This window comes from Papio anubis, chromosome 4 (assembly GCF_008728515.1).
Source record: "Papio anubis isolate 15944 chromosome 4, Panubis1.0, whole genome shotgun sequence".
Lineage (NCBI taxonomy): Eukaryota > Metazoa > Chordata > Mammalia > Primates > Cercopithecidae > Papio > Papio anubis.
Window position 1 is genome coordinate 27,006,972 of NC_044979.1, and position 27,288 is coordinate 27,034,259.

The 27,288-nt window shown below is 52.7% G+C and overlaps 1 protein-coding gene and 1 long non-coding RNA gene across 2 annotated transcripts in view; one reads left to right on the forward strand and one right to left on the reverse strand.

The window, feature by feature from the left end:
• Positions 1–4,337: 4,337 nt before the first annotated feature.
• Positions 4,338–27,288, forward strand: part of PODXL (podocalyxin like) — a 56,000-nt gene continuing 33,049 nt past the window's right edge. The window contains exon 1 of the mRNA XM_021936278.2: positions 4,338–4,646. Coding sequence (XP_021791970.2) covers positions 4,577–4,646 — 70 coding nt within the window. The 5' untranslated portion in view covers positions 4,338–4,576. The remainder of the gene's footprint in view (positions 4,647–27,288) is intronic.
• LOC103883250 lies at positions 16,837–20,605 on the reverse strand. Its single transcript, XR_645422.4, has 3 exons — positions 20,481–20,605; positions 20,139–20,214; positions 16,837–16,925 (listed from the first exon to the last, which is right to left on the reverse strand). It is a non-coding gene; the product is annotated as an uncharacterized LOC103883250 (long non-coding RNA).

A 27,288-nucleotide genomic window follows, 5' to 3' on the forward strand; every position in this document is an offset into this window, starting at 1 on the left:
CTGTTAGAGTAAATGTTATTGAATAATAGTACATAGAGGCATGACTTTGGGGTGAGCTGCCCAACTTGAGTCCCAGCTGACATTCATAGAACCACACAACTTGGCAGTCAGGGGTAACCCAACCTTGGAGATAAAATCCAATCACTTCTTCATCCATGCAGCCTTTGAATATCATGCACCTGCTTGGGGTCAGACACCACCATACTGGGCACTGGATTCCAAGATGAAGTAAACACTGCTCCAACCCACAAGGAACTCAGAGGTCCGTGATTAGAAAGCCCAGGTAAGAGCATCCCTAGCTCCTTACAAGTAGGAGGTATAGCTTCAGGATGGATACATGTGTGCACTCATCTTTTACTGGGGGATGTGGTAGCGGACAGTCTGTCTCACCCCTAGATGTTGTGTCTAGGGATCAATATTACTTAGGAAGAGGGTCAAGAGGACTTACTGAGTCTGTACTTAGGGATGCACTTACGTAAACAACATCACCAAATTGCACCTGGGGCAGAGAATTATGACCCCTAACATTGACAGCCAGGGGCCATGGAAAAATGTGTAACCTTGTGCCATGGGTTCCTGCGTAATATCTTCCAGGTGACATTCATATTTGCATTCAAGATCTGTATCTATAGATCTGTATCTGTATGTATGATGTTGTAACTGAGGGACAAGCCCAAACTGGGCTTACTCTGTTGATAACAAAATGTCATGTTGCCCCCAGCATGAGCAATAGAAATCTCCCCTGGAACTAAAATGACTAAGAGACTTGATGGGAACCCGAATGCCAGAACTCTCTCAGAAGCCAGAGGTACAATGGCTTGGAAGATGTGGGGCTAAAAGTCCACCTCAACATACCTTTCTGTATATGGTCACATTTATTTATTTATTTATTTATTTATTTATTTATTTATTTATTTATAGATGCAGTCTCGCTCTGTCGCCTAGGCTGGAGTGCAGTGGCGCGATCTTGGCTTACTGCAAGCTCCGCCTCCCGGGTTCACGCCATTCTCCTGCCTCAGCCTCCTGAGTAACTGGGACTACAGGTGCCTGACACCATGCCTGGCTAATTTTTTTTGTATTTTTAGTAGAGACAGGGTTTCACCGTGTTCGCCAGGATGGTCTCGATCTCCTGACCTCGTGATCCACCCGCCTCGGCCTCCCAAAGTGCTGGGATTACAGGCGTGAGCCACCGCGTCTGGCCAAATGGTCAAATTTAAAGCCCTCCAATCAGATTCTGTCAGGTCAACATTCCTAAATCTTTTCCCTTGCCTTCGGATCCCATAAATTTACCCCAGGTCCCAAATCGGGGAGACATTTTTTCTTTTATTTTTGAGATGCAGTCTTGCTCTGTTGCCCAGGCTGCAGTGCAGTGGTGCAATCTCAGCTCACTGCACCCTCCACCTCCCAGGTTCAAGCAATTCTCCAGCCTCAGCCTCCTAAGTAGCTGGGATTACAGACGCATGCCACCAAGCCTGGCTATTTTTTGTATTTTTAGTAGAGATGGGGTTTCACCATGTTGGCTGGGCTGGTCTCAAACTCCTGACCTCAGGTGATCTGCCCACTTCGGCCTCCCAAAGTTCTGGGATTAAAGGCATGAGTCGCCATGCCCGGCTGGGGAGACAGATTTGAATTCACTCCTGTCTCTTTGCTGACCAGTTTTGCAAACAAAGCCACTACTTTCTCAAAAGCTAGTGTTTCATAGTATTGGCTTCTGCGCCCATGGGGCAGCAAAACCATTTGATTGATAAAAATGTGAAGGCCAGGCACAGTGGTTCTCGCCAGGAATCCCAGCACTCTGGGAGACCGAGGAGGGCAGATCACCCGAGGTCGGGAGTTCCAGACCAGCCTGACCAACATAGAGAAACCCCATCTCTACTAAAAATACAAAATTAGCAGGGTATGGTGGTGGATGCCTGTAATTCTAGCTACTCAGGAGGCTGAGGCAGGAGAATCGCTTGAACCCAGGAAAATAACCAAAATGCAACAAACCTCAGAAGGAATGATCCTGCAAACTTCCTGATGAAAAGCTTCAAAAACAGCATCCATAAAGTGCTTTGGGTTTCAAATATAAGCTCAGGTGTTCTGGGCTGGCGAACTCACTAGTTGGAGCACAATGCTAAATGGGGCCAAAGGCACAGGCCAATCACCTGAGGCTGGCTCATCTCACTGGCCACCAGTGACCTCAAAACCCAGCCAGCTTCATTCCAGAAAGCCACGTTGTACACAAGTTGAGGGGGGCTGTTGGATACTGGGGAGAGTTCAGCACAATTCTCACTTTTCTGTGTCTTCTCTAAGCCCAGATGTCTGCTCTCATTTTAATTTTGCATGATCTTGTAATGGCACCAATCCCAAATCATGTGCATTTCAAATGCCCTAAGCTTCAAAATATACGCTCTCTTTATAAAGTTAACGTGATTGCTTCTGAGTTTCTAGAGAAATTGAATGATTGAGTGCAAAACACTGTTTAAATCAGAGTGCTATACACATTTTTAAAAATCCCAGTTAAAAAAAATATGTATATATTGCTTGGTTTCAGAAGAAAACAGGCCTTTTATTGACATGATGTCAGGGGAACAGTACTAAAAAAACATCAAAGATAGTCACACACACACACACACATCGGGAACACCCTCTGTCTTTCCCATATGCGGTGTGGAAAACGGGGCCAGACGATCCTGCAGAAACTTCCTGATGAAAACAGCCCCGTCAGCCCTTCCTAAGCTTGAGGCCGGCTGCCACGGAACCCCATCCAGGGCTCCAGAGCTTCCTTCGCGGCTGCAGGGACGCACTGCCCTGCAGGCATCGCCTGCTTACAGCCGACTTGAGGGGCTCACGAAGTACCCCGTCCCCGGGACGCGGCTAGATCCTGGGGAAAACCCCTCCACCCAGCCCCATCTGGCAGAGAGACTCCAGATTAGCAGCTCCGGAGTCACGTGAGCCAAATTCACGCCGTACCCCGGTTCCAAGGTTAACCACCCCTCGCCCCCTCCGCTTCCCGGCCGCTCTGATGTGCCTCCTCCTCAGGCGGTCCTGGGGTCTGCGTCTCCCAAGCAGCTTTCAGGGGTAAAAAGGGGGGGAGCGGGGGAGGGGAGACGAACTTCTTTGTTCTTTCGCCGGATAAACTCAGTTTACGGAATTCTCCAAATCTCACTCCCATCCGCAATGTGCAAATATCTCTGATCCTCACGTGGAGCGCGAGCTACTTCATTCATTGAGACTTTTGTGTTCCTGGCCCTAGGCTAAGTATTATCTTGTAGGATCACATTTAAGTCTCCCAACAACCCCCTGAGGTAGGTGTTATTATCCCTATTCTACAGATGAAAAGAAATGAGGTACTGAGAATAACTTGCCTAGGGTTTTACAGTTAACAGATTGGCACAGTTAGGTTTTGAGTCCAAGTCTGTTTTGACCCAAAAGTTCTAAATCTTTATAACTGTTCTTTATATAGCAGGAATAAAAGTAACAACCACTCCTTGCAGAGCAATTACTATATTCCAGGCACGGTATTTCTCCAAACTACTCTCAGAGGCAGGTTTGCCACTTACCTGTTATGTGACCTCAGAAGTTTCTTAACTTCTTTTTGACTCAATTTCCCTGTCTGCAAAATGAGGCTAAAAATATGGTTGTCATGAAGAGCAAACGAATTAATATACGTAAAGCCTGGCACACATTCATCCCTGAAATTGTTGCTGTTGTTTTTTAACCATCATCTCCATTTCACACGTAAGGAACCTAGCCTTGGAGAGGTGAAGCAGTGAATTAGTCCAGCTTGCCCGGTGCACACCCAGCTGCAGAGACCCGCTCAGAAGTAGTGCGGGATGGGGGCCCGCCGGCAGGTGAATTGCACTTGGCAGGTGGGAGATGAGCTTCTCCGGGGTCGCTGCAGAACACGCCGCAGCCCGGGAGGCCGCGAACGGTTATCAGCTACCACGCAAGGTTGGAGGTCCGCCCGCTCCGGATTTGCTCGTAGTGCGAGGGCCCCTGCTGTGTGCTGGGGGTTCCCGCCAGGCCCACTCAGAAGCACTCGGGGGGACACCTGTGGGCGGGGCCCAGCTGCCCCGCAGAAGCCCCCGGCCCCGGCCCGCGCGCACACACTCAAAGCCCCCCAAGGCGCGGAGGCCGCCCGCCCTCCCGCCCGCCGAGCTCCAGGGCGGAGTTTCCTCCTCTGCTCATTGTTCACGGCCCAGCGCCCGCCCAGCCCCGGCCCCGCCCTGCCCGGCCGCCGCCGCGGGCGGGCTCCTGGGGGAGGGGGAGGGGAGGGGGAGGGGAGGGGGCGGGGGCCGGCGCGGACGGGACGGGCCAGGAGTAGCCGCAGCCGCCAGTGGGGCCGCAGCCGCGCAGACGCCGCCCAGGACGCAGCCGCCGCCGCCGCTCCTCTGCTGCTGGCTCTGCGCCCCAGCCCCGCTCTGCGGCAGCAGTAGGGAGGAAGAGCCGGCGCAGCGCGACCCGGGAGCCCCAGGCCACAGCCCGGTCGCCGGAGCCACCCACAGGCCTCCCCGAGCGGCGCCCACGCTCCTACCGCCCGGACGCGCGGCGTCCCGCAGCCACCTGCTCCCGGCCCAGAGGCGAGGACACGATGCGCTGCGCGCTGGCGCTCTCGGCGCTACTGCTGCTGCTGTTGTCGCCGCTGCTGGCCTCCCAGGATGGTGAGTGGCCGGCCCGGGCTCCGCCGGATGCCCCACCGTGCCCGTGTGCCCCCTACCCGGCCAGGTTGCAGGGAAGCCCGACGCGCCGCGTGGTCTGACCCGGAGCAGCCCTGTCGCCGCCGGGGTCACGTACGAAGCCCTGACCTTGCACCATCCACGCCCCCTCCAAACTCCACTACGCGGCAGGTGCAGAGCCCGAGCGTGGATTCGTCTCCAGTCTCCACTCGGGAGGAGTGGGCAGTGGATTCTGCCCGGGCAGACAGGGGCGCGCCGGTGCTAAGTGGGTTTGCTTGGGAAAGAAAAGGGAGACAGCACCGCGAGGCTCGACGCTTCTGCGGGACCCTCGGGATCTGATTACACCTTTCCTTCGTGTTGGAGGGAATGTGGGGCTATATTGTGTATTCGTTAATTCCAGGCAAAGAGGCAGGCGAGAAGCTCCCGAGGAAGTCCCTGAAGCAGGTGACAAGCCTCCAGCCACTGCCCACGCGGGCAATGTGCTTACCCGTTTGCAGAGAGGGTTTTCCAAGCAATGTGTGCAGGCTCAACCCCCTGGGCCTGTGCTGGGGCAGGTACAGAGACTGTGGAAGTGGACCTTCCATAGTCCCAGAGTCACCTGGCTGAGTGGGGGTCCTACCTCCGTGTCCCCAAAGCAGTCACTTCTTAGTGCGTGGCTACGGTGGTGAGACCCCCTCGAATCCTGTTGTTCAAACGGGAACTTCTCTCTCCTAGAATAGGATTGAGCTGCATTTTAGACACACCTTAGAAACCGTACCTGTCTCTCACGGAACAGAGCTGTACCTCAGAACATTCCCTCCTTGTTTCTTTTCAAGGTGAAATGTTACTCATTCTCTTTGGGCGAACAGGCGATGGCTGCAAACTCAACCAGAGCAGGTGTTCCTAAGCCCCTAGGAACAGCCGGAGTCGGATCAGGACCGGGAGAAGCACATTTCTCATTCTCTCTTGCCCACCTGAGCACGTGTCTGCAGGGAGAAAGAGGGGAGGTGGTGTGATCACCCTAGGCCAGGAGGACTGCAGGGACAGCACAGACAGGGAAGGGACTCTGCCGCGAGCAAGTGCTGGCGGTTTGGGACTGGACTGCAAGGGGCCGGGGGAGATGGGAGGGCAGTACAGTCTCTCCTCTACACCGCAGGAAACCTTTGGTAGTGGGCAGGGGCTGGCACTCAGGGAGCAGGCAGGTGTGGGCATCCTCCTGTGGCCGGCGGGAGACTCCACCAGCCTGACTAGAAAGGAAAGGTCCTGGCGGGGGAAGAATGGGGGAAGAATGTGTGTCCCCGGAAGAGGGGCTGCAGTGTGAGGAACAGTCAAAACAGCTTTCAGGGTGGCAATCACTGAAGAGCCACATGACATGCAGGGTTGAGATGACACCAGAGTATGGTGGCACTCCTCAGCCCTACTCTCTGGGGACAGCTGGACTTCAGGGTGGGCCTTCATATGAACCTTTTGTTGGGAAGCCTCTTAGAACCACCCAGAAGGGCGTTGGGCTGTGTCAGGAAAGAGGGGTTAGTCCCTAGTGCTTCTGAGCTTAAGGTGGCTGAGCCACCCTCACTTTGAGGAGTGGGAGGCGCTGTGCGACAAGACCCTCCCTGTTCTGCCCTAAAAGGAAATGTTCCTAAGCCACCAGTGGGCAAAGCTCTGACTCCAGCTCACTGCTGGCTTCAAGGATGGATGGGACTGTCTTTCCTGGCACCTGGGCACTGCCAGAAACCATGTCTCTTCCATGAAGCACCACTTCTAGCCTAGCACGGGGCATGGCACATGGCAGAAGCTTGGTATGTGGCAAACAAAAATGACCATAACCCAGTGCCTGCTATAACCAGCAAGTAACCTGGCCCATCCGAGCACTGTGTGCATTACAGTGTGCAGCACTGTTGGGAAGCACTTAGGAAAGTGCAAAGTGCTAAGTGGGGGATGGGGGGAGGATGATGATCATGATGGTGATGATGATTTGCATATATTGAGGCCAGAAAAGTCTTGGTAGGGGGGTTGCGGCAAGCTTGGTCTGTTTGGTAGCTATGGTGCATTTTACACCACCCTCTAGGGACTCAGTAAGGCCAGCTCCATCCCTGTCCTTCTGAAGGTCTGGTCGCCTGGGCCGCTGTCATCAGGAATAGCATAAACACTGCCCCTCACCTGCTGGAATCCTGTGATTTGATTCAAAGCAAGAAAGATTTATAGCTCGAGTCTCTGCAACAAAGGAATTATCCCCAGACAGATCCATCCCTGCCCCTCTGCCCCAGCTTACCTTCCAATATATGGGCAGATCATGCAGCCTACAGCAAAGAAAGCATTCTCCTTAGGGGCCGGACAATTCATCAGACCCCCTTTCCGTGCTTTTCGGTTTGATAACCATCTGGCACAACCACAATGGTAAGTCACATCTCTGTGCCTCCGTTTCCTTATCTGTGAGATAGAATAAAAAACCAAAGGGACCTCTAGTTCCGCCATGATAAGATATCTGGGGTTCTGTGTTCCCTCAGCTACCGAAAGGACAAGCTGATTCAGTATTGGCAATCTGATGTTGATTGGATGAATTCTGGGCAACAGGAAGGCAGCTTGGTGGGGTGGAAACACTCAGGCTTTGGGTCAGAGAGATGTGCGTGACCATGGACAAAATAGGGGACTTCCCTGAACCTCAGTTTCTTCATCTATAAAGTAATAACAGCAATACCTTGTGGGTTGCTATGAAGATGAGTGAGTATATATATCATGGGCTTGACTTTACGCCCAACTCAGGACCACCACTCAGAAAATAGCTGTGATGATTAGTAAGCATATATATTGAGCACCTGGTGGGTTTAAGGGACCCCAGGTGTTGGGATTCTGCCAGTGTTTGTGGGTATCAGTGGATGGATGATAATAAAAACTGAAGCCCCAGTGCCACTCTGTGGGACAGGGAAGCATATGTAAAAGTGTAAGATTTGGAAGGGGTGGTCTGGAGAAAGCTTCCTGAAGGAGGTGGGGTTTTCACATAGGGATTTTAAAATTAAAAGGGTCAGTGTTTCCTAATGTGGCTGAGGCTCTACACATTGTAGTATGTAGGGGGAGATGCAGACTAGGGACGGGGAGTCTGTGATGGCAGTTCTTGAGATGGGGTCATTGAGGCTTTAGGGAGATCAGGTCTCAGAGCTGAAGAGAAAGTTCCACGGTGGCAGGGCGTGACTGCTCACACCTGGAATCCCAGCAACTTTGGGAGGCCAAGGTGGGAGGATTGCTTGATTCTAGGAGTTCAAGACCAGCCTGGGCAACCTAGTAAGACTGTCTCTACTAAAAAGACAAAAAAATTAGCTGGGCATGGTAGTGGCACACGCCTGTAGTCCCAGCTACTCGGGAGGCTGAGGTAGGAGAATTGCTTGAACCTGGGAGTCGGAGGTTGCCGTGAGCCAAGATCACACCACTGTACTCCAGCCTGGGCAACAGAGGCAGACCCTGACTCAAGGAAAAAAACAAGGTGCCCAGGGCTGGGGTGGGGGAATGTGGGTGTCTCCAGCATGGTGCAGCTTGGGACAGGATCTGAGGCATGAGTGAGCTGGACATTGGGGGTTAGGAGCCAGCCTTTCTAGGGAAGACCCAGAAGCACCTGGTGTCATTGTGGCCAGAGCTTTGGGGTGTGGTCACCCAGAGAAGGGCTGAGGAGGGGAGCATGGCCTGCCCAGGAGGGTCCTCAGGGTGTCCCCCAGGCCTAGAGACGTGAGGGAGAGGCATGGAGGCTGCCCCTAGTCTGGTTTTCCTCAGGAGCCCATGTTTGACGGGAGAGGAGGGTGCTGCCCGGGATTTTGACACCACTGCCCTGTGGAAGCTGAGAGGGGAAGGGGACTCCATGTGGTTAGAATTTCCCCCCTGCAGGGAGGAAGGGGAAGAGTCACTCCCAGCCGCCCTCAAGCATCATCTCTGAGACGCCTTCCCTGGTTTCCTAGGGAGAACCAACGTGTGTTCCATGATCTGTGTGTCTCTTCCGCCATGCGGTGAGGCCCTCGAGGAGCCAGCAACATACTCCCTGGCCCCTCCAGGGCCCAGCCCAGCACCAGGCGCTGAGCAGTGGCTTGGGATACGCTGGACTGTGGGACCGAGGGGAACCAGCCTCAGCCCTGGCTTCAGGCTCCCTGGAAGGGGAGTTTGCATCCTGGGAAGAGATGTCTGGCCAGTGGGCTTGTTCTCCAGCAGCCAGAGCTGGTGGGAGCAACTGCTGAGGTTTAAGGCTTCTGTGGGGCAGGTGACCCCTGTTGGAACTGGGGCTCAACACTTAACTCAGAGCCCTTCACTCCTTTTTTTTTTTGGAGACAAGAGTCTCGCTCTGTCACTCAGGCTGTAGTGCAGTGGTGAGAACTCAGCTCACTGCAAGCTCCATCTCCCGGGTTCAGGCCATTCTCCTGCCTCAGCCTCCCGAATAGCTAGGACTACAGGCGCCCGCCACCACGCCCGGCTAATTTTTTTGTATTTTTTAGTAGAGACGGGGATTCACCGTGTTAGCCAGGATGGTCTCGATCTCCTGTCCTCATGCTCTGCCTGCCTCAGCCTCCCAAAGTGCTGGGATTATAGGTGTGAGCCACCGCGCCTGGCCCAGAGCCCTTCACTCTTAAGGGAAGTGGGAGGAACTGTGTCTACAGTTCACTGGACTTCTTGGGAGGGGACTTAGATGACCCCTATTCCAGGAAGGGCTGCTTCTTCACACCCTTTGAGGCAGAGGCCCTCTTCAGGGCTGCTGAATGCAAGCTTTGCTCTAGCCGAAATGGAAGCCATTCCTACATAGTCAGAGAAAGAGAATGGCATTGCCCTGCCCATCCCTACCCACCAGCCTGAGCCTGCCTAGACACTTTCATCGGACCTCAGCCAGAAGCTCTTTACCCAGCTCTGGGCTCATTTCCTATTTGCACCCACTGGGCATGAAGCAGGGCAGGGAGCTCAGCTGATGGGGTGTCCCAGACCCAGGAACACGGGCAAAGTTGAATGGGTCTCTCTTTATCATGTGTCCTGTCTGCTTGATGGTGCTGTTAAGAAATCAAGTGATGTAGCAAATCCGGGATGGTGACTCCTACCCTGCACAGGCCAAATGACGGGGGCATTCTCTTTAAGAAAAGCCTTCAAGAAAATCGACACAGAGGATCCCTTAAAGGAGCCTCTTCATATTTGCAATAACATTTGCCATATGACTGCTTCGAGTAGGCAGCCTGCGGGCTGTGTGCAATGTGTAACTCAGTTGGCAAAGGGTACTTTCCACACCACTTCTAAATGAGCCAGAAAATCATAGGACACAGAATTCTAGAGCTGCGGAGCCTTCTGGAAATCATCTGCTACAACCTGCTTGTTTCAGATGGGGGATTGCAGGCCAGGGAGGTAGGTTCATTTGACCAAGTTGCCAGTGACTCTCAATAAATGGCTTTCCAGGAGATGGGTGTGCACACCTGTGTGTGTGTGCACGTGTGCATGTGCATGTATGTGTGTGTGCGTGCATGTATGTGTGTACACGTGCGCATATGTGTCAGCTGTGGGTACCAGAATAGAACTCAGCCCTTTCAGTGCTGATTCTCTCCTGGGAATTGGAAAAACTCAGCAAATCCCCTTTATATAATTTTTTATTTTCCTTTTTTATTTATTTATTTTTTTGAGATGGAGTCTTGCTCTGTTGCCCAGGATGGAGTGCAGTGGCATGATTTTGGCTTACTGCGACCCCTGCCTCCCAGATTGAAGACATCCTCCTGCCTCAGCCTCCTGAGTAGCTGGGACTACAGGCGTGTGCCACCACACCCAGCTAATTTCTGTAGAAATGGGGTCTCACCATGTTGACCAGGCTGGTCTTGAATGCCTAACCTTGAGTGATCTGCCCACCTCAGCCTCCCAGTGCCAGGATTACAGGCATGAACCATCACGCCTGGTGAAAAGCCTCTTTAAAAAGGATTTTAGGATGGTGACAAACTGTACTGTGCCCACATCTCTTTCCCTACCCCTCTACCATCAGGGTAAATTGAGGCTTGGGGTCACTTTGCTATTTAAGAGTTAGGCTCCTAAGGGTGCCTGGAATACTGTGCCATAGTACTGGCCACCATGCATTATGCCTATATATGTCTGTGTTTGCCACTTGTCCACTGGCTGAGACCCCCGTCATGTCCACGGCCTCTAGCCAAATAGGTGGTTAAGAAATGTTTGCGGGACAATTGGCTGCACAAAATGCAGCGTTCAGCTGCAGATTCATCAGTGGCCCTTGCCCACATCTCCCGCATCCCAAGCTCTTGCATTGTCTCTGAGTCCTGGCCCTGCCCTGAATCACTGGAGCAGTGGCAAGCACAGACCCTCAGCTAAGGGGGTCCCCTAGCTAACGTTGGCTCCTGGGCCACCTCCCACCATCCCTACCCTCTTACCCGACACACATCACCACCACCCTCTCTTCCTTTGTAGCCTTATTCCCCTTGGGTCAGCCACCTCACACTTCCCAGGACCAGGGTGCAGGGTGGCACCTCGTCCGCCAATTGTCATGGCCGGAAGGCTATGTGCCTCCACTCAGGGGGAAGAGAATTCCAAGAAGTGGCTGAAAGAGGCTTGCTATCTAGCCCTGGATTAGGGTGCAGGGGCCTTCCAGAGCCAGGCCCCTAGGGATGTGTGGACTGACCTGGGGTCTAAGCTGTCTGATCTCTTACCTTCCTGCTACCTGACCCTGATCAGGGTAGAAGGGACAGCACTTAAGCAAGCCGGTGAGGGGGGCATTCTGTAATTCTTATACATACTGGCTGTGTGTGAGGCTGAAGCCACAGCTCCTTCTTAACTGAAATTCAGGGAGCCGCCGGGTGCGGTGGCTCATGCCTGCAATCCCAGCACTTTGGGAGGCTGAGGTGGGCAGATCATGAGGTCAGGAGTTCGAGATGAGCCTGGTCAGCATGTGAAACCCAGTCTCTACAAAAAAGACAAAAAATTAGCCGGGCATAGTAGTCCCAGCTACTCAGGAGGCTGAGGCAGGAGACTTGCTTGAACCCAGCAGGCGGAGGTTGCAGCGAGCCGAGGTCACGCCATTGCACTCCAGTCTGGATGCCAGAGTGAGACTCTGTCTCAAAAAAAAAAAAAAAAGAAAGAAATTCATGGAGCTCTGCCTGAGGATGGAGGCCCTTAGGTCTCCATCCAGCCAGGTTCCCATGCCAACCTACTCCCAACACACCAATTGGAACCACAGAACCCTCCAGCTGGGGTAGCTTGACTTTATCTCACAGACCATTTCAGGGAGGAGAAACTGAGGCACAGACGCAAGGACTTGCAGTAGATCATACAACCAACTCTTCTCCCAAATATGTATGTGGTTCACTCCCTCACTTCCTTCAGCTCTCCCCGTGAATGCCACCTTCTCAAAGAGGCCTTCCGGGGCTGCTCTGCATAGAAACCCCTCCCTGCAGCACACTCGTTTCCTCCTACTCACTTTTATTTTCTCCGTAGCACTCATCACCTGATTTGTCTGTCTCTCCCCCATTAGACTGTAAGTTCCATGAGGGCAGGGACTTCCATTGCGCTGTAGCCACAGCACCTAGAATAGCACTTGGCACAAAGTAGCTGTTCCATAAATATAGGTTGAAGGAGTGAGTTAGTAAGTGAGTGGGTGTCAGGGCTGGCTTAGAACTTAAAGTCTTGCCTGCCAGCCTGTGCTCTCCAAATGCAAGGCTCTTCACCTGATTCAAGAAGGAAGTGGCAGGTGGGGACTGGCCCTAGGTCCTGGGGGAACAGGCATATGGGCAGGAAGGAGCAGGGATTCCTGGTAGGAAGTGGGAGGGGGGCCATGGGAGGTGCAGCAGCGTCATGTCTCCTGTGCTGTCCCCACCCAAAGGATCCTTCAGCTGAGAATTGGGGCTTGTGTTTGTTAGAACTTGATTTGGCTGCTCATAGCAACAAAAAATAAGTAGTGGATTAAAGAAGACAGGCGTCAGTTATATCTCTCTCATATCATAGAACTTCAGAGGGCTGGTGTAGTGGTTCTCCTATCATTCACATGTGGCCTCACGGTCCAAGATGGCTGCTGGAGTTCCAGCCATCAGGAAAAAGGAACAAGAAGCATGTGGCTCCTCTTTTGAGTGCGCCTCCCAGAAACCACACGTGACACTTCCAGTCACATTTTGTTGAACAAAACTTAGCATGTGGCCACACTAGCTGAAAGGGGGGCAGGAAAGAGTACTTAGGGAAGAGTAATTTTTATTTCAGGCACCCAAGTGCCTAACTGAAGAACAGTGGTTCAGTTACATAGAGGAAGCAGCGAATGGATATTTGGAGTAGGTGACTGGCAAATGCTACTGCAGAACTGGCCCCTGCAAACCCTGGGCTTCTCTGTAGCGGCCCTCTGTCCCCGCCTTGCTGGTCAGATCAGCTTCGCCTCTGCACAAGTGAAACACGGCTCTCAGGCAGCCTGGTCCCACTTAGCCCTCCGGTTATGTGGCTGTAGCCTTCTGGTCTGAGGGGCAGTTCCTGGTAATGCACAAAGAAACCTGGCTCCTTTCTAACTGGGTCTTGAGCTGCAACAGGGATCCAAGGTGTCCCAGGACCCCCATGAGCCGGGCCTTGGGCAGGCTAGGTAGGGGAAAGACCTGGGTTCCCCCACTGGCCTGTGGATAGGGAAGAAGTGCTTCTGCTCCCCATCTCCCCCTCTCACCTCAGGGCGGGTGAGTGCAGGGCCAAGGAAATACTGTCTTAGGGGTTTGGACAGTGACCCCTCAGTGACAGCAGCAGCCGGGGCCAGTGGCTTTGAAACCTGCGGGAGGTATTCCGTGGAGCTGCCTTGGGACCACCGAGGGTTTCGGGTGCACACCTGGAGAGGAAAATGAAGAGGAGGCTGATTTGGGGGGAGTTTTACGTCCACCCTTTTCACGAAGGCCCTTCGGTATGATGAGTCTCTACGTAGGAATTCCTTTGACAAAAAAGTTTTGCTGTGACGGTGAAAAGAAGAAAAATGGAAATCTCTGCGGATGCTCTGCGGTTAAGAGGCTTGGATTTTAGCCACGGCTTCGACACTTGCTAGCCTTGTGATCTCAGACTTGTTCCTTGACCTGGGCTTCTCCAGCAGAAAGTAGGTATTGTGCCCTCCTCCATAGCAAGGGCTAAATAGGATCATGTAGGGGGTGCCTCTGATACGCAGAAAGCATCCACATGGGTTGATTTTTTTTTTTTTTTTTTTGAGACGGAGTTTCACTCTTGTTTGCCCAGGCTGGAGTGCAATGGCACAATCTCGGCTCACCGCAACCTCCGTCTCCTGGGTTCAAGTGATTCTCCTGCCTCAGCCTCTGGAGTAGCTGGAATTACGGCATGCACCACCAAGCCCAGCTAATTTTGTATTTTTAGTAGAGACGGGGTTTCTCCATGTTACTCAGGCTGGTCTTGAACTCCCAACCTCAGGTGATCCGCCTGATCAGCCTCCCAAAGTGCTAGGATTACAGGTGTGAGCCACCTGCGCCTGGCTTGTTGGTGTTGTTTCTTGTATTGGCGTCAGCCCTAGCCCAGCGTGAGGTGTGAGTCAACAGACCCTGTTACCCCACCCCCCACGCCATGCTAGAGAGCATCCTCTGCGACCTCACAGGGCCAGGCTTTCTTCTTCAAGGCCCTTCCCCATTACTCAGGCTGGGGGCCTCAGTGCGGGGAGGCAGGGTCAGTTGCAGACCGCAGTTTCAGATAAAGGTAGCCAGGGTGGGCTTAGCTAAGAAGCAGCTGAGGTGGCCCCCCGCCCCTCCCCGACCTTCCTGTTCCTGCTTGGTGCTCCTCAGCTCACCCCTAGGGGGCACTGCCCTTCACTTTGGGGCTTTGAGTCAAAACAAACTTTTTTTTGAGACAGGGTCTCACTCTTTTGCCCAGGCTAGAGTGCAGTGGCAGGATCTCGACTCACTGCAACCTCCATCTCCGGAGTTCAAGCGATCCTCTTACCTCAGCCTCCCCCATGGTTGGGATTACAGGCACCTGCCACCAAGCCCAGCTGATTTTGGGGTTTTTAGTAGAGACGGAATTTCCCCATGTTGGCCAGGCTGGTCTTGAACTCCTGGCCTCAAGTGATCTGCCCGCCTCAGCCTCCCAAAGTGCTGGAATTACAGACGTGAGCCACGGCGCCCAGCCCAAAACAGGCTTTCTGAAGTCACCTGCACCCTGATCCTGGCAGCCCCTGAGGTGGTTAGCCCATTACTTGGTTAAATGCAGTCTTCCAGCTCCTGGCTCTCTCTCTACCTGGATAAATGCGCTTGTGGTTGGCTAATCAGCTCCTGGCCACGCCCACTGTACACTCCCTCCTAGCCCTGGGATCCCAGTCTCCCTTTCACTTTCCTTTCTCAGATCACCCAGCCCTGAGCCTACCCTAACTCTTGCACCAAATTCCTCTTGATGCCATCGAGCCAGGCAGTGAAGCAAGATGTTGATCTTTCTGTGGCCAGCTCTCCATTTTCCTTCTCAGGAAAGGGAGGGCCTGGGGGAGGTGCATGGAGCTACACCCAACAACTAGGGCAAGGAGTATTTCCTCACAAGGATGAAAAGTGGGAGGAAGATAGGAAGGGAAGGTAGAAAGTACTCACAGATCTGCCTTGGGGGCATTGCTGTGTACCTCAGTTTACCCACATGGTAAGTCTGGGGTAGCACTGTATGAGGTTTTTTATTTTACTTTTATATTCCATAAAGCAAGCTGTGTTCCAAACTGTGTCCAATAAGAACATTTCGTAGTCCTCGAGATTTTAATAGTTACGCTCTCGATGAATATTTAATAAAATGAATACATTTCCCTTCTTAGAAGGTCAAAATACATTATGATCTTACATACTTTGAAACGTCCTCTAAGGAGATTACTTTTTTACCTTCGTTTAACCCATCATTCCCCAAACGTACTTTAACCATGGGACCATTTCCTTTTCGGCTTCCTCTTTTTAGTAGAACATCGATTAACATCTTGTGAAACACTCGTGTTTTCCCAGGATATTTTGGGGGAAATACTGATGTGAAGATAGAGTGACCAACTGTCCCAGTTTACCCAGTATTAACAGGTTATCCTGGTATGTGGGACTTTGAGTACTAAAACCCAGACACTCCTGCGTAAAGACCAAGCTGGAAAGGCATTAACTGTAACAACACACTGATATGTGTCCGGCTGAAATGAAAATGAAACCTCACCAGGCCCTCCGACCTTAGGGGATTATAGGAAACGACATGGCAGGTCGCAGCCAGTGTGAAGGCTGCGTGCCCCAGAGTCCATTGAGAACAAGTGATGTTCAAGGCTGGTGGCCCCTCAAGAGTGTTTGCAGTGGTGTTGCTTCTAGCCAGAAGTGGGAGGCTCTGTTAAAAGAATTGTGGAAGTATGTGTTTTTGATGTTTGATCTTTCTGCCCAGATGGGGGCAGACATTGTTTGTCGGTTGCCTGTGGCTGGCTCTTTCCTGTTGTGCCTCTGTCCCCTGCTGCTTTGAGTCCTTGACCCTGACAGCATCATGGTACTGTTTTAGATCCTGAGTCCCATCATCCTGTCAGCTTGGAGGGGAGCTTGGACAAGGGGATTCCAGGATGTTCTGGTAGCCAGCACTGTCATAGTGGCTCATGGACAGTTCTGGCTGAACAGGGCCTGCTGAGTGTGTGGGTCTCATCCACCTTCATGCTGTCATTGTTCCTGGGAGTTGGTGGCTGAGGGGGTGGTGTGCTTGTTTGTTAAGCCAGCAGCTTGCATGTGCTTTTCCAGCTGCAGCTAGCACCTAAGGCACTACTTGCAGGTGTGACAATGAGGAGGGGTGCCCGTTGCTCAGCCAGATGCAGTCCTGCACCCTGCCCTGGGGGCACTGCTGAGCATGGTGCAGGGCGTGTGGGGGCCCTGCTGCTCCCTCCCCAGGCCTGTGCTGTCCTAACTCCTGCCCATGCCTCCCCGATCTGGAGGCCCCAGGAGCACCACCCAAAAAGTTGCTTCTCATCCTGAGGCCATCCTGGGTTTAGCTTCTCCATGGCCGGGGTTCTAGAGAGCTTGTGCTGTGGTTTGGCTTCTGGGGAAGGGCAGGGTGGGAGCCCGTCCTGTCCTTTCATTCACCCATGGCATCCATTGGGGGGGTTACACTTGGGCAGGGAAATTCCCTGGCTTTACAGTCCTGGACGAATCTGGAAGTCTGGTCCTGTTGACGCAGAATCACATCTCTGAACGCCACAGGCACTCTAGGGCAGTCGTGTCCATGTGCCAGCTATAACTGGCCCTGGGGCCTCCTGTTGGTTGAGCACTGGGTGTTTATGTGTGGGTGCGCCATGTGTACACAGGGCTGGTGGCAGACACAGTGAAGAAGCACAGCAGGGTCCATCTGAGTTGGGTGTTGAGCTGAGGAGTGGATTTGCAAAAGAAAGAGATCCTCTGTCCAGACACTCACAACCCAGTGCCCTCCCTGCAGGCCTCAGTTTCCTCATCTGTGAATGAGGAGCTGGCCCAGTGGCTCTCAGGGGCCTTCCTGTTTAGTGTTTCCCATGGTCTAAAGCTGGGTGATTTTGGCCCCAGGACTGCTGGCGTCATGGGACTGATGGGTGTGTGTGGCTGCATCTGCAGAGGGAACCTAGCTGGACAGTGTGGATGCTCTGAGCCATTGGGAATGGCTGGAGGGGGCTGTTCTCGTGCATTTGGCTTCTGGGGAAGTGACACCATGGATTCCTGGGTCATGTGAAGGGGGGCATGGACACATGTCCTGTAGTGTCCTGGGGGCTCTTGGTGTTTTGCTGGCCTCGGCCCTTTCTTCATCTCACTGCAGGTCAGATGCCTCCCCTTCCCCTGTCCAACGACCAGGAGGGGTGCGGCAGCTGGAGCCAGGCACATGTGGGCACTCAGGCCCCACAGGATTGGAGAGCCGCACTGGGAGTGGGACTGCATGGTTCTAGATGCCAAAGAAGGCGTGGTGGTGCCTGGTCCTCTGACTGCTTGCTCATCTCTACTTGTTGGGCTGAGATCACATGACATCTAGGGTTCTTCTAGCTCTAACATTATGACCCTGGGATGCAGAGGAATGTGATGCCTGTGTGACTTTTAAGGAGCAGGGGACAAGGGATGACCCGGCACAATGGTTCACACCTATAATCCCAGCACTTTGGGAGGCTGAGGCAGGAGTTCAAGACCAGCCTAGGCAACATAGTGAGGCCCTATCTCTATATACAGTTTAAAAATTAGCTAAGTGGCCGGGCGCAGTGGCTCACGCCCGTAATCCCAGCACTTTGGGAGGCCGAGGTGGGCGGATCATGAGGTCAGGAAATCGAGACCATCCTGGCTAACACAGTGAAACCCCATCTCTACTAAAAATACAAAAAAATTAGCCAGGGGCGGTGGCGGACGGACGCCTGTAGTCCCAGCTACTCCGGAGGCTGAGGCAGAAGAATGGCGTGAACCCGGGAGGCGGAGCTTGCAGTGAGCCAGGATCGCGCCACTGCACTCCAGCCTGGGCGACAGAGCAAGACTCTGTCTCAAAAAAAAAAAAAAAAAAAAAAAAAAAAAATTAGCTAAGCATGGTGGTATGCACCTGTAGTTCTAGCTACCTGGGAGGCTGAGGTGGGTACTACTCGCTAATCCCAGAAGTCTGAGAGGCTGTAGTGAGCTATGATTGTGCCACTGTAGTGAGCTATGATTGTGCCACTGTACTCCAGCCTGGATGACACAAGAAGACCCTATCTTTAAATGAATATGAAAATAATAAAAAGTTTCAAAAGTAGAAAACACTGGTTTAAAAACATAACTTTGGCTGAACTGATGACAAAAAAAAAAAAAAAAAACAAAAAAAAAACAGAGAACATCCCAGCCTCTGGTCACAGAGCACCATGGACTCAGCCCCAGCCTGGCCCTGGCCCTGGCCCCTGTGTCCAGCCCGAGGGGTGGCATCAGCTCTTCGTGCTGTGCATCTCTAGGCCTTGTGCCAACAAAGACCAAGCTGTAAGGGAAAACAAGAAAGGTGACAGCTCCTGGGACCAGGATCTCTGGATCCCGTGATCCTGGCTGTGCCTCTCCCTAGGAGCTGCACTGCTGCCATGCTGCAGAGGGCGGGAGGCTCTAACTGGCACTGGACCTGCTTTCCAGATGGGAAATCCAAGGCGGAGGATGCGGGGGATTTTACCTAGTCATGTCTTGAGGCTCCAGGTACTCCTTTTCCCCTTCATTTGTTGTTGTTATTGTTGTCATCGTTGTTGAGACAGGGTCTCCCTCTGTCACCCAGGCTGGAGTACAGTGGCACAAACATGGCTCACTGCAGCCTTGACCTCCTAGGCTGAAGCGATCCTCCTGCCTCAGCTTCCTGTGTAACTGGGACCACAGGCATGTACCACCATGCCTTGCTAATTTTAAAAATTATTTGTAGAGGTGAGGTCTCATTATATTGCCCAGACTGGTCTTGAACTCCTGGGCTCAAGTGATCCTCCTGCCTCAGCCTCCCAAAGTGCTGGGATTACAGGCGTGAGTCACTGCAGCCAGCCTCCCTCCCACTTTGAATTTGCCTTTTCTTGTTCTGGGCATGGGAGTGGCCAAATAAACTTGGCCTAGACATCTGGGCCTCTGCACCCACCTTGCAGGGTAGCCAGACTGGAAATACAGTAAAGAGGGCAGAGAGAGAAGGGGCATGCAGCCCGTGAGGGCCAGGGGGCAAGAGGCGGTGCCTGCCTTTCCTCCACCCCTTTTGGAGCCCCAAGTCTGACTTAAGAATCAATCTTGTGTGATCTAAGCAAACCTGACCCCTTTCCTGACCTGCGAAACTTTAGAGGGAAATAAATATTTTGCTCCCAGTTTCTTGGGAAAAGAAGAGCTGTGAATTCACAGCTGTGTGCATGAGTGTGTGTGTGTCATTGAGGCATTTACTCAGTCATTGCCTCTGATCCCCCTCTCTGATGTCATGAAACTACTTTTAGGGGATGAATATTCAGCTGTTTGGACACCTGGCTCCAACTGGGGCTGGCCCTGAGATTCTTGATTCACTTCCCTAGGCGGTGCCCGTAGGAAACCGGGCTTCCTTGACGAACTCTAACGTCTCAAACACAGGGAGGGCCATGACGACTTGGCTTTGTTTAAAAGGAACATGGCCTTTAACTTTCCCTGCAGGCCCTGGCAGGGGACAAGGGAGCCAGTCCTCAATTGTTTAATGATATCCACTTACTTGGTTTCTTTTCTTTTTTCTTTTTTTTTTTTTTTAGATGGAGTCTTGCTCTGTTGCCCAGGCTGGACTGCAGTGGCACAATCTCGGCTCACTGCAGCCTCCGCCTCCCAGGTTCAAGCAATTCTCTGCCTCAGCCTCCAGAAGAGCTAGGATTACAGGCACCTACCACCAAGCCCGGCTAATTTTTGTATTTTTAGTAAAGATGGGGTTTCACCATGTTGGCCAGGCTGGTCTTGAACTCCTGACCTCGTGATCTACCTGCCTCAGCCTCCTAAAGTGCTGGGATTACAGGCGTGAGCCACTGCGCCTGGCCTGTTTGTTCTTTTTAAGCAACACTCCCCCACCCCTAAGTCGCCCCCAACCCCACCTCCACTCCACTCCCCACTGTCCAAAAGATACAGGCTCCACTGTCATCAACCACCAAAGAAATTCGGATTGTGTGCTCTGTAGGAGGTAATCATGCTTTTTCTTCCACCTGCGGGGCCAAGGAGAGAGTTAGGTGGTAGTTTTAGCTTTATTTGCCCTGCTTTGCAGAGTAAGCGGGTGACCATCGGAGAGCCTTAGCTCCTGCTCCTGCCCCACCCTCAGCACGCACGGAGTTAGTCTGGGATTTTGCCTGGGGAACGTGCCCGGCTGTGAATTACTGTGCAGCAGGGAGGACACAGGTGTTAGTCCTGGAAGGGGAGAATTCTCGCCAGGACAGAACACAAAGAGGATAGAAATTCAGAAAACTGTACTTACTGCCTTCACCTTCAGTGTCCACCAGACGGAAGCAGATCCTTCCCTGGGAAATTCACAGGCTCCATTTCACAGAACTTCCTCCCTCTCTTCCCAGAGGCACTGTCCGTTTCAGAGGTGACTGTCCCACAGCCATGTGTGTGGGACTTCCCTCTGGCTCGGGGCCCTTGTTTGTTTTAGGCCAGGAGTGGAGACTGGGCCCTGGTGGAGGTTTCCAGGGGCCACTGAGAAACCCATACACATCTGGTTATTTTCACGACTGCGGGAGGCCAGAGGTGGCGTGGGAATGACAACGTGCTCCCTCAGAACAATATTTACCAAGGTTGTTTTTGAACTTACTGCTAGGGGAAGAGTTGCGTGCCAAATGTCCGCACGCTTTGGCCCTGGAAGTGTGTGTGTGCCTGGGGACAGGTCGCAGGCACTCCTGGGAGCACGAACAGGGCCAGTTGAGAAGTGTGTGGGTCTGTGCAGACCCAGTGTGATGGGTGTTGGGGGGCGGGGGTGGGGTAGAGCGCTCATCCCTGAGACAGTTGGGTTAGAATCCAGCTCTCTGACCTGGGGAGGGGCCTTCCTGGGCTAGTCTGTCTCTCCTTTTCTGAACGAGGTACATAATAGGCCAGACACTGTGGCTCACTCCTGTAATCTCAACACTTAGAGAATCTGAGGCAGGAGGATCACTTGAGCTTAGGAGTTCAAGACCAGTTTGGGCAACATAGTGAGACCCTATCTGTATAAAATAATCAAAAACATAGCTGGGTGTGGTAGCACACACCTGTGGTCCCAGCTACATGGCAGGCTGAGGTGGGAGGATCATCTGAGCCCAGGAGGAGGTTGAAGCTGCGGTGAGCTGTGATCGCGCCACTGCACTCCAGCCTGGGTGACAGAGCAAGACCCTGTCTCTAAAAAGATTAAAAATTAAAAGGTACTAAAGGTGTGTCCTCAGAGGGTGCTGGAGACACAAATGGGATCATATGCAGGAAGAACGAGACACAGAGTCCCGCCAATATGCTAAGACCTCAGTATTTGCCCAAAATTAAGTTTACAGTCATGATGACAAACTGCTCTTAGGAGGTGTCATTTAGTAGGTGGATTTATAGAAAGTTCCATCATGTGAGTGAGGCAGCATGTCCACCCCTCTACCCGGTGGTCTCAGAGCTGCCCTGAGTGTACCAGGACACATGCAGTACCCAGACTGGGCACAGACGGTCCTGTCGCCTGCTCACAGCAGGGGGTCGGCAAGGCTGGCCGAGCCTGGCTGCCCCTTCCTCCAGCCCCGCCCTCAGTAAGGTTACTGTAGATTTGGAATATTTAAACATTTTCCTCAAAGGTTTTACATTTCGGGGGCTGGGAGTGGTGGCTCAGGCTGTAATCCCAGCACTTTGGGAGGCCGAGGCAGGCGGATGGTTTGAGGTCAGGAGTTCAAGACCAGCCTAGCCAACATGGCGAAACCCCATCTCTACTAAAAATACAAAAATTAGCTGGGTGTGATGGTGCACACCTGTAATCCCAGCTACTCTGGAGACTGAGACTGGAGAATCACTAGAACCCAGGAGGTGGAGGTTGCAGTGAGCCTAGATCACAATACTACACTCCAGCCTGGGTGACAGAGCAAGACCCTGTCTCAAAAAAAAAAAAAAAAAGCTTATACATTCTAAAAAATATGTTCATTTTGTTCCAACTTAGATATGTCTCCCTTGACAGATGAGGAAACCAAGGTCCAAGGACGTCTCCAGCTCACACAGACATCCAGGTCTCCATTTGCAGAGCTCACTTTTTCTGTGGAGGCTGCATCATATCTTGGATGTGGTCATTTAAACTGACCTTGAAGATAGGGCGAGGGGCCACTCTGCCACCTCCCCCAGGTGCTGTGGTGGTGACTTTTGTCTGGGAGCCCATCTTGGGCAGGCGAGGTGAGCGAAGGCATCCGGGCATCAGCCCTGTCCCCACCCTTGCCTGCCTGCTGGCCGGTGGGTTGGCTGTCCCTGGGCACACGGCCCGGGCAGACAGATCAGGATTCACATGGTCTGCAGCAGGCGAAGGGATTAGGAGGCCCTGGGGAGGGTATTGTTTTAAGGAGGTTAGTCTGTTCTTTCCAGCTCAGGAAGAAACCAGCCTCTTCCCTGGGCAGGTTGGTGGTCCCTAGACAAAGCCTGACACCACGGACAAAGCTGTCCAGGGGCTCGGCATGGGGACGCCCCTCTTGTTAGGAACAGCAACAACAGCGGGAGGGGGAGTGGGGAGATGATGGGGAGTGGGGAGATGATGGGGAGTGGGGAGCCGTTGACAGGGAGAAGAACCAGAGCGGGCAGTGGTGGGCTAAGCCCCAGGGAGTGGCAAGGCAGGAATCTTGGGTGGCACCATCGATTGAATTCCAGGCTCTCCTGTTACCTCTCTGCCTTCAGCCACAGAATTATAGTCATGAGTAATCCAAAGAATGTATTTAGAAGCTTCCTGCTTAGGTGCTCGGTTCTTTTAGTGGGTAGGGGTGGGGTTCAACCCTCTGACCTCCACCTGGAGGATGCAGTGTCACCAACTCTGGGCCAGATTTTCATCAGGTGGGACTGCAGAGGTCATCGAACCCTGTGCTGTCTGCATTATATGGGAACTGAGCCCTGCTAGCTGCTGTGCCAGTGCAGGACAGACGATGAAGCTGGCTCCCAGCACTTCTGCCCCGCCACTCCTTCCCTGCCAGGCCTCAGGGATGGAAAGCCTGGTCAGAGAATGGGTCTGGGACACACAGCTGAGTTCGGCAGCCCACACAGAGACAGCCTGAGGGTCTGCCAGGAGCTGGGGGCATCCTGCCAACTAAGTCAGAGCACAGGGGAGGGGCCAGGAGCTGGTCTCCTGGTTCATCTCCCTCCTGTACTCGGCAGGGCCACAGTGGGTCCTGTGCAGCCTTGACACAGACCTGTTTGAAGTGCATACATAAGTTCCCCAGACAGGGACTGTGATGGTCATGGAAGCCCTACTCACAATGGCCCTAAACTGGAAGCTGCCCAAATGCCCATCAGCAGCAGAATGGACAAATAAATAGTGGCATGTGCACACAATAGAGTCCTCCACTGTAATGGAGGTGAACAGTCTGCGACCGCACCCCACGAGAAGGATGAGTTAAACCAACCAAAGCTGAGTGAGGGAAGCCAGACCCAAGAGTCATGACGGTGTGATGCCATTGATATGAAATCCCTTCTCAGAATAGTGGTTACCCTCAGGGATGGAGAGGAACACAGCCAGGGCTTCTGAGACGAGCTGTCCTGTTTCACCATCTGGTGCTGGTTAAATGTGCGTATTCCCTCGAGGACAATTCATCAAGCTGTACACGTTTGATATGCACCTTTTTTTGGGGGTGGGGGGATGGAGTCTTGCGTCCACGCCCAGGCTGGAGTGCAATGGTGCAATCTCAGCTCACTGAAACCTCCGCCTCCCACTCCCAGGTTCAAGCAGTTCTGCCCCAGCCTCCTGCGTAGCTGAGACTACAGGCATGTGCCACCATGTCCGGCTGATTTTTGTATTTTTAGTAGAGACGGGGTTTCACCATATTGGCCAGGCTGGTCTTGAACTCCTGACCTCAAGTGATCTGCCTGCCTAGGCCTCCCAAAGTGCTGGGATTACAGGCGTGAGCCACCGTGCCCTGCTTTTTTTTTTTTTTTTAGTGGGAGTCTTGCTCTGTCACCTGGGCTGGAGTGCAGTGGCACAATCTCAGCTCACTGCAAGCTCCGCCTCCCGGGTTCACATCATTCTCCTGCCTCAGCCTCCCGAATAGCTGGTACTACAGGTGCCCACCACCACGCCCAGCTAATTTTTTGTATTTTTTTAGTAGACATGGGGTTTCACTGTGTTAGCCAGGATGGTCTCGATCTTCTGACCTCGTGATCCACCTGCCTCAGCCTCCCCAAGTGCTGAGATTACAGGCATGAGCCACCGCGCCCAGCCGTTTTTTTTTTTGTTTTTTTTTTAAGACAGTTTCTCACTGTCTTAAATAATAACGCTGGAGTGCAGTGTTGCAATGACAGCTCACTGCAGCCTTGACTTCCCAGGCTCAAGTGATTCTCCCACCTCAGCCCTGCAAGTAGCTGGGACTCTAGGTGCACACCACCAGGCCTGGCAATTAATTAATTAGTTAACTAATTTATGCATACATACATATATACAGGGTCTCACTCTGTCATCCGGGATGGAGTACAGTGGCACAATTATGGCTCACTGCAGCCTCGGCCTCCCTGGGCTCAGGTGATCCTCCTGCCTCAGCCTCCTGAGGAGCTGGGACTATAGCTGTGCGCCACCACACCCAGCTAATTTTTGTATTTTTAGTAGAGATGGGGTTTCACCATGTTGGCCAGACTGGTCTTGAACTCCTGATCTCAAGTGATCTGACTGCCTCGGCCTCCCAAAGTGCTGGGATTACAGGTGTGAGCCGCTGCACCTGGCCATGTGCCATTTTTTAAATGCCTGTAATTCTTCAATGAAACATTTTTAAAAATGAAAGGGGAAAGGGGCTGTTCTGAGAACCTCCTGACTGGGCACAGTAGAACCTACTGTGAGCTTGGGGCAGTGACACTGAGGAATGAAAACACCAGGCTCCAGACAGGCAGCTCAGGTGGGCCTCCCAGGGAGAGGGGCGCTGTGGACAGGAACCAACAGGGAGAGGCCCCAGGAGAAGTGGCAGGAAGGCCAGATTAGGCACCTTAACCTGCTGTGTTTGACTGGCCTTTTTTGCTGGCTGATTTCTACCCCAGCCCTGACACCGGCTGCCGCTGGCCCGAGGGTGTAAGCACCATCCTGGAACACTTACCAGGTGTTCGTTGGGACTGGGTAACAGTCGTGGTCCCTCCTACAGACGCCTCAGCATCTGCCCACTGAGGGGTGGCAATACCAGCAGACAGCACTAGCCATCCAGAGGGGAGGGCACCTCTCCAAGGACCCGTCATGCTCTACGTCCCTCTGGCGTCTATTATTGGAGTGTGGAACTTTCAGATTTTAAAATCTATCTTACTTTTTGAGTGGTTGTTTTGAGTAGCTAGCTAACTGCTTAGGTATTTCCCTTTGCCATATGAGTTGGAACTGTTTTTTCCCAGTTTGCCATGATGTGGCTTGGTTTCTAACAGGCTAGTACAAGTGACACTTGTCAGGCTCTTTAGGGAAGTCAGAATAGGATCCACAGCTGGGTTAAAAACATAGTCCTCTTTGGCCAAGCACAGTGGCTCATGCCTATAATCCTAGTACTTTGGGTAGCAGAGGAGGGAGGATCACTTGGGCTCAGGAGTTTGAGACCAGCCTGGATAACACAGCGAGACTCTCTCTCTACAAAAAAATTAGTTGGGCATGGTGGTAAGCACTTGTAGTCCTAGTTACTTGCGGGGCTAAGGTGGGAGGATCGCTTGAGCCTGGGAGGTCAAGGCTGCAGTGAGCTCTGATTGTGCCACTGTACTCTAGCCTGGTCAACAGAGCGAGACCATCTCAAAAAAACAAAGAAACAAAAGTAGGCCTAGCCCGAGGGGCATCTTAGACATCAGTGGTCCGCACTTGACTGCTTGGCCAGCGTATTTGTCAGTGAAGTTTTCCTGGAACACAGTCAAACCCATTTATGTACAGGTTGTCTGCGGTTGCCTTCAGGCCCATGACAGCAAAGTTGAGTAGTTGTGGCAGAGACTGTATGGCCCCCTACAAGGCCTAAGATATTTACTTTGGCCTTTTATGGAAGAAGCGTGTGACCCCTGTTGTACACTACTGTGTCACAGAGCGATTCCACACACGAGAGGGTGTTCTTTCCTGCACACAGGGCCGTGGAGAGAAAGCTGCCCCCGGTCAGACTGGCATCCCAAACGGACCTGTTTACTTGCTGTGGTGTTGAACGCTTTCTTCACTTTTGTGTGTATGTGGTCCAATTGGCTTGCCATACAACTTACTGTAATAACCATTTTTAGGGGTGCAGTTCAGTGGCATTAAGTACTTTCACATTGTCATGCACCTGCTACCATCATCCACCTGCAGAAGATGTTCATCCTCCGACGCAGAAACTCTGCACCCATCAGATGCTAACTCCCCCTTCCCTCCCCTCCAGACTGCCTTCGCTTTCAAAATGGGGATAATAACACATATCTCATGTCCTTTTGAGAATTAAGGAGATACCCTAGCCCTCCATTGATGGTCAGTATATTTCTTTATCTTTTCTTTTCTTTTTTGAGATAGGGTCTTGCTTTGTCACCCCGGCTGGAGTGCAGTGGCCCGATCTTGGCTCACTGCAACCTCTGCCTCCCAGGCTCAAGCCATCCTCCCACCTCAGCCTCCTGAGTAGCTGGGACTACAGGCTACACCACACCCAGATAATTTTTGTGTGTGTATTTTTTGTATAGACAGGGTTTTGCCATGTTGCCCAGGCTGGTCTTGAACTCCCGAACTCAAGCGATCTGCCCACGTCAGCCTCCCAAAGTGCTGGGATTTCAAGTGTGAGCCACCGCACCTGACCACATGTATTAAAATACCTTTTAATACATTTGAGTTCCCTGCCTTCTTCCAGAGTCACACTTCCATCTTGGTCCACACCCTTTGTGATGGACAAGGGAAGGAGGCAGAAGTGATTTGAGCTTCATTTCCCTGAGGAGGAAACCCAGGCCCGAGAGGGAGAAGGGCACAGCCAGTGAAGTCTGAGCTCCAGCCCCCTCCTGATCCCCACCCCATCCCTGCTGCCTACCCCTGCCGGCCACCCCTGTGGTCCTGACATCAGGTGCTGGTCCCGGAGCCCAGCCGACCTCACATAGAGCTTTCACAGATGGTGGCCTTGCCCTGCCGGGATGGGGTGTGGGGTCGTTGT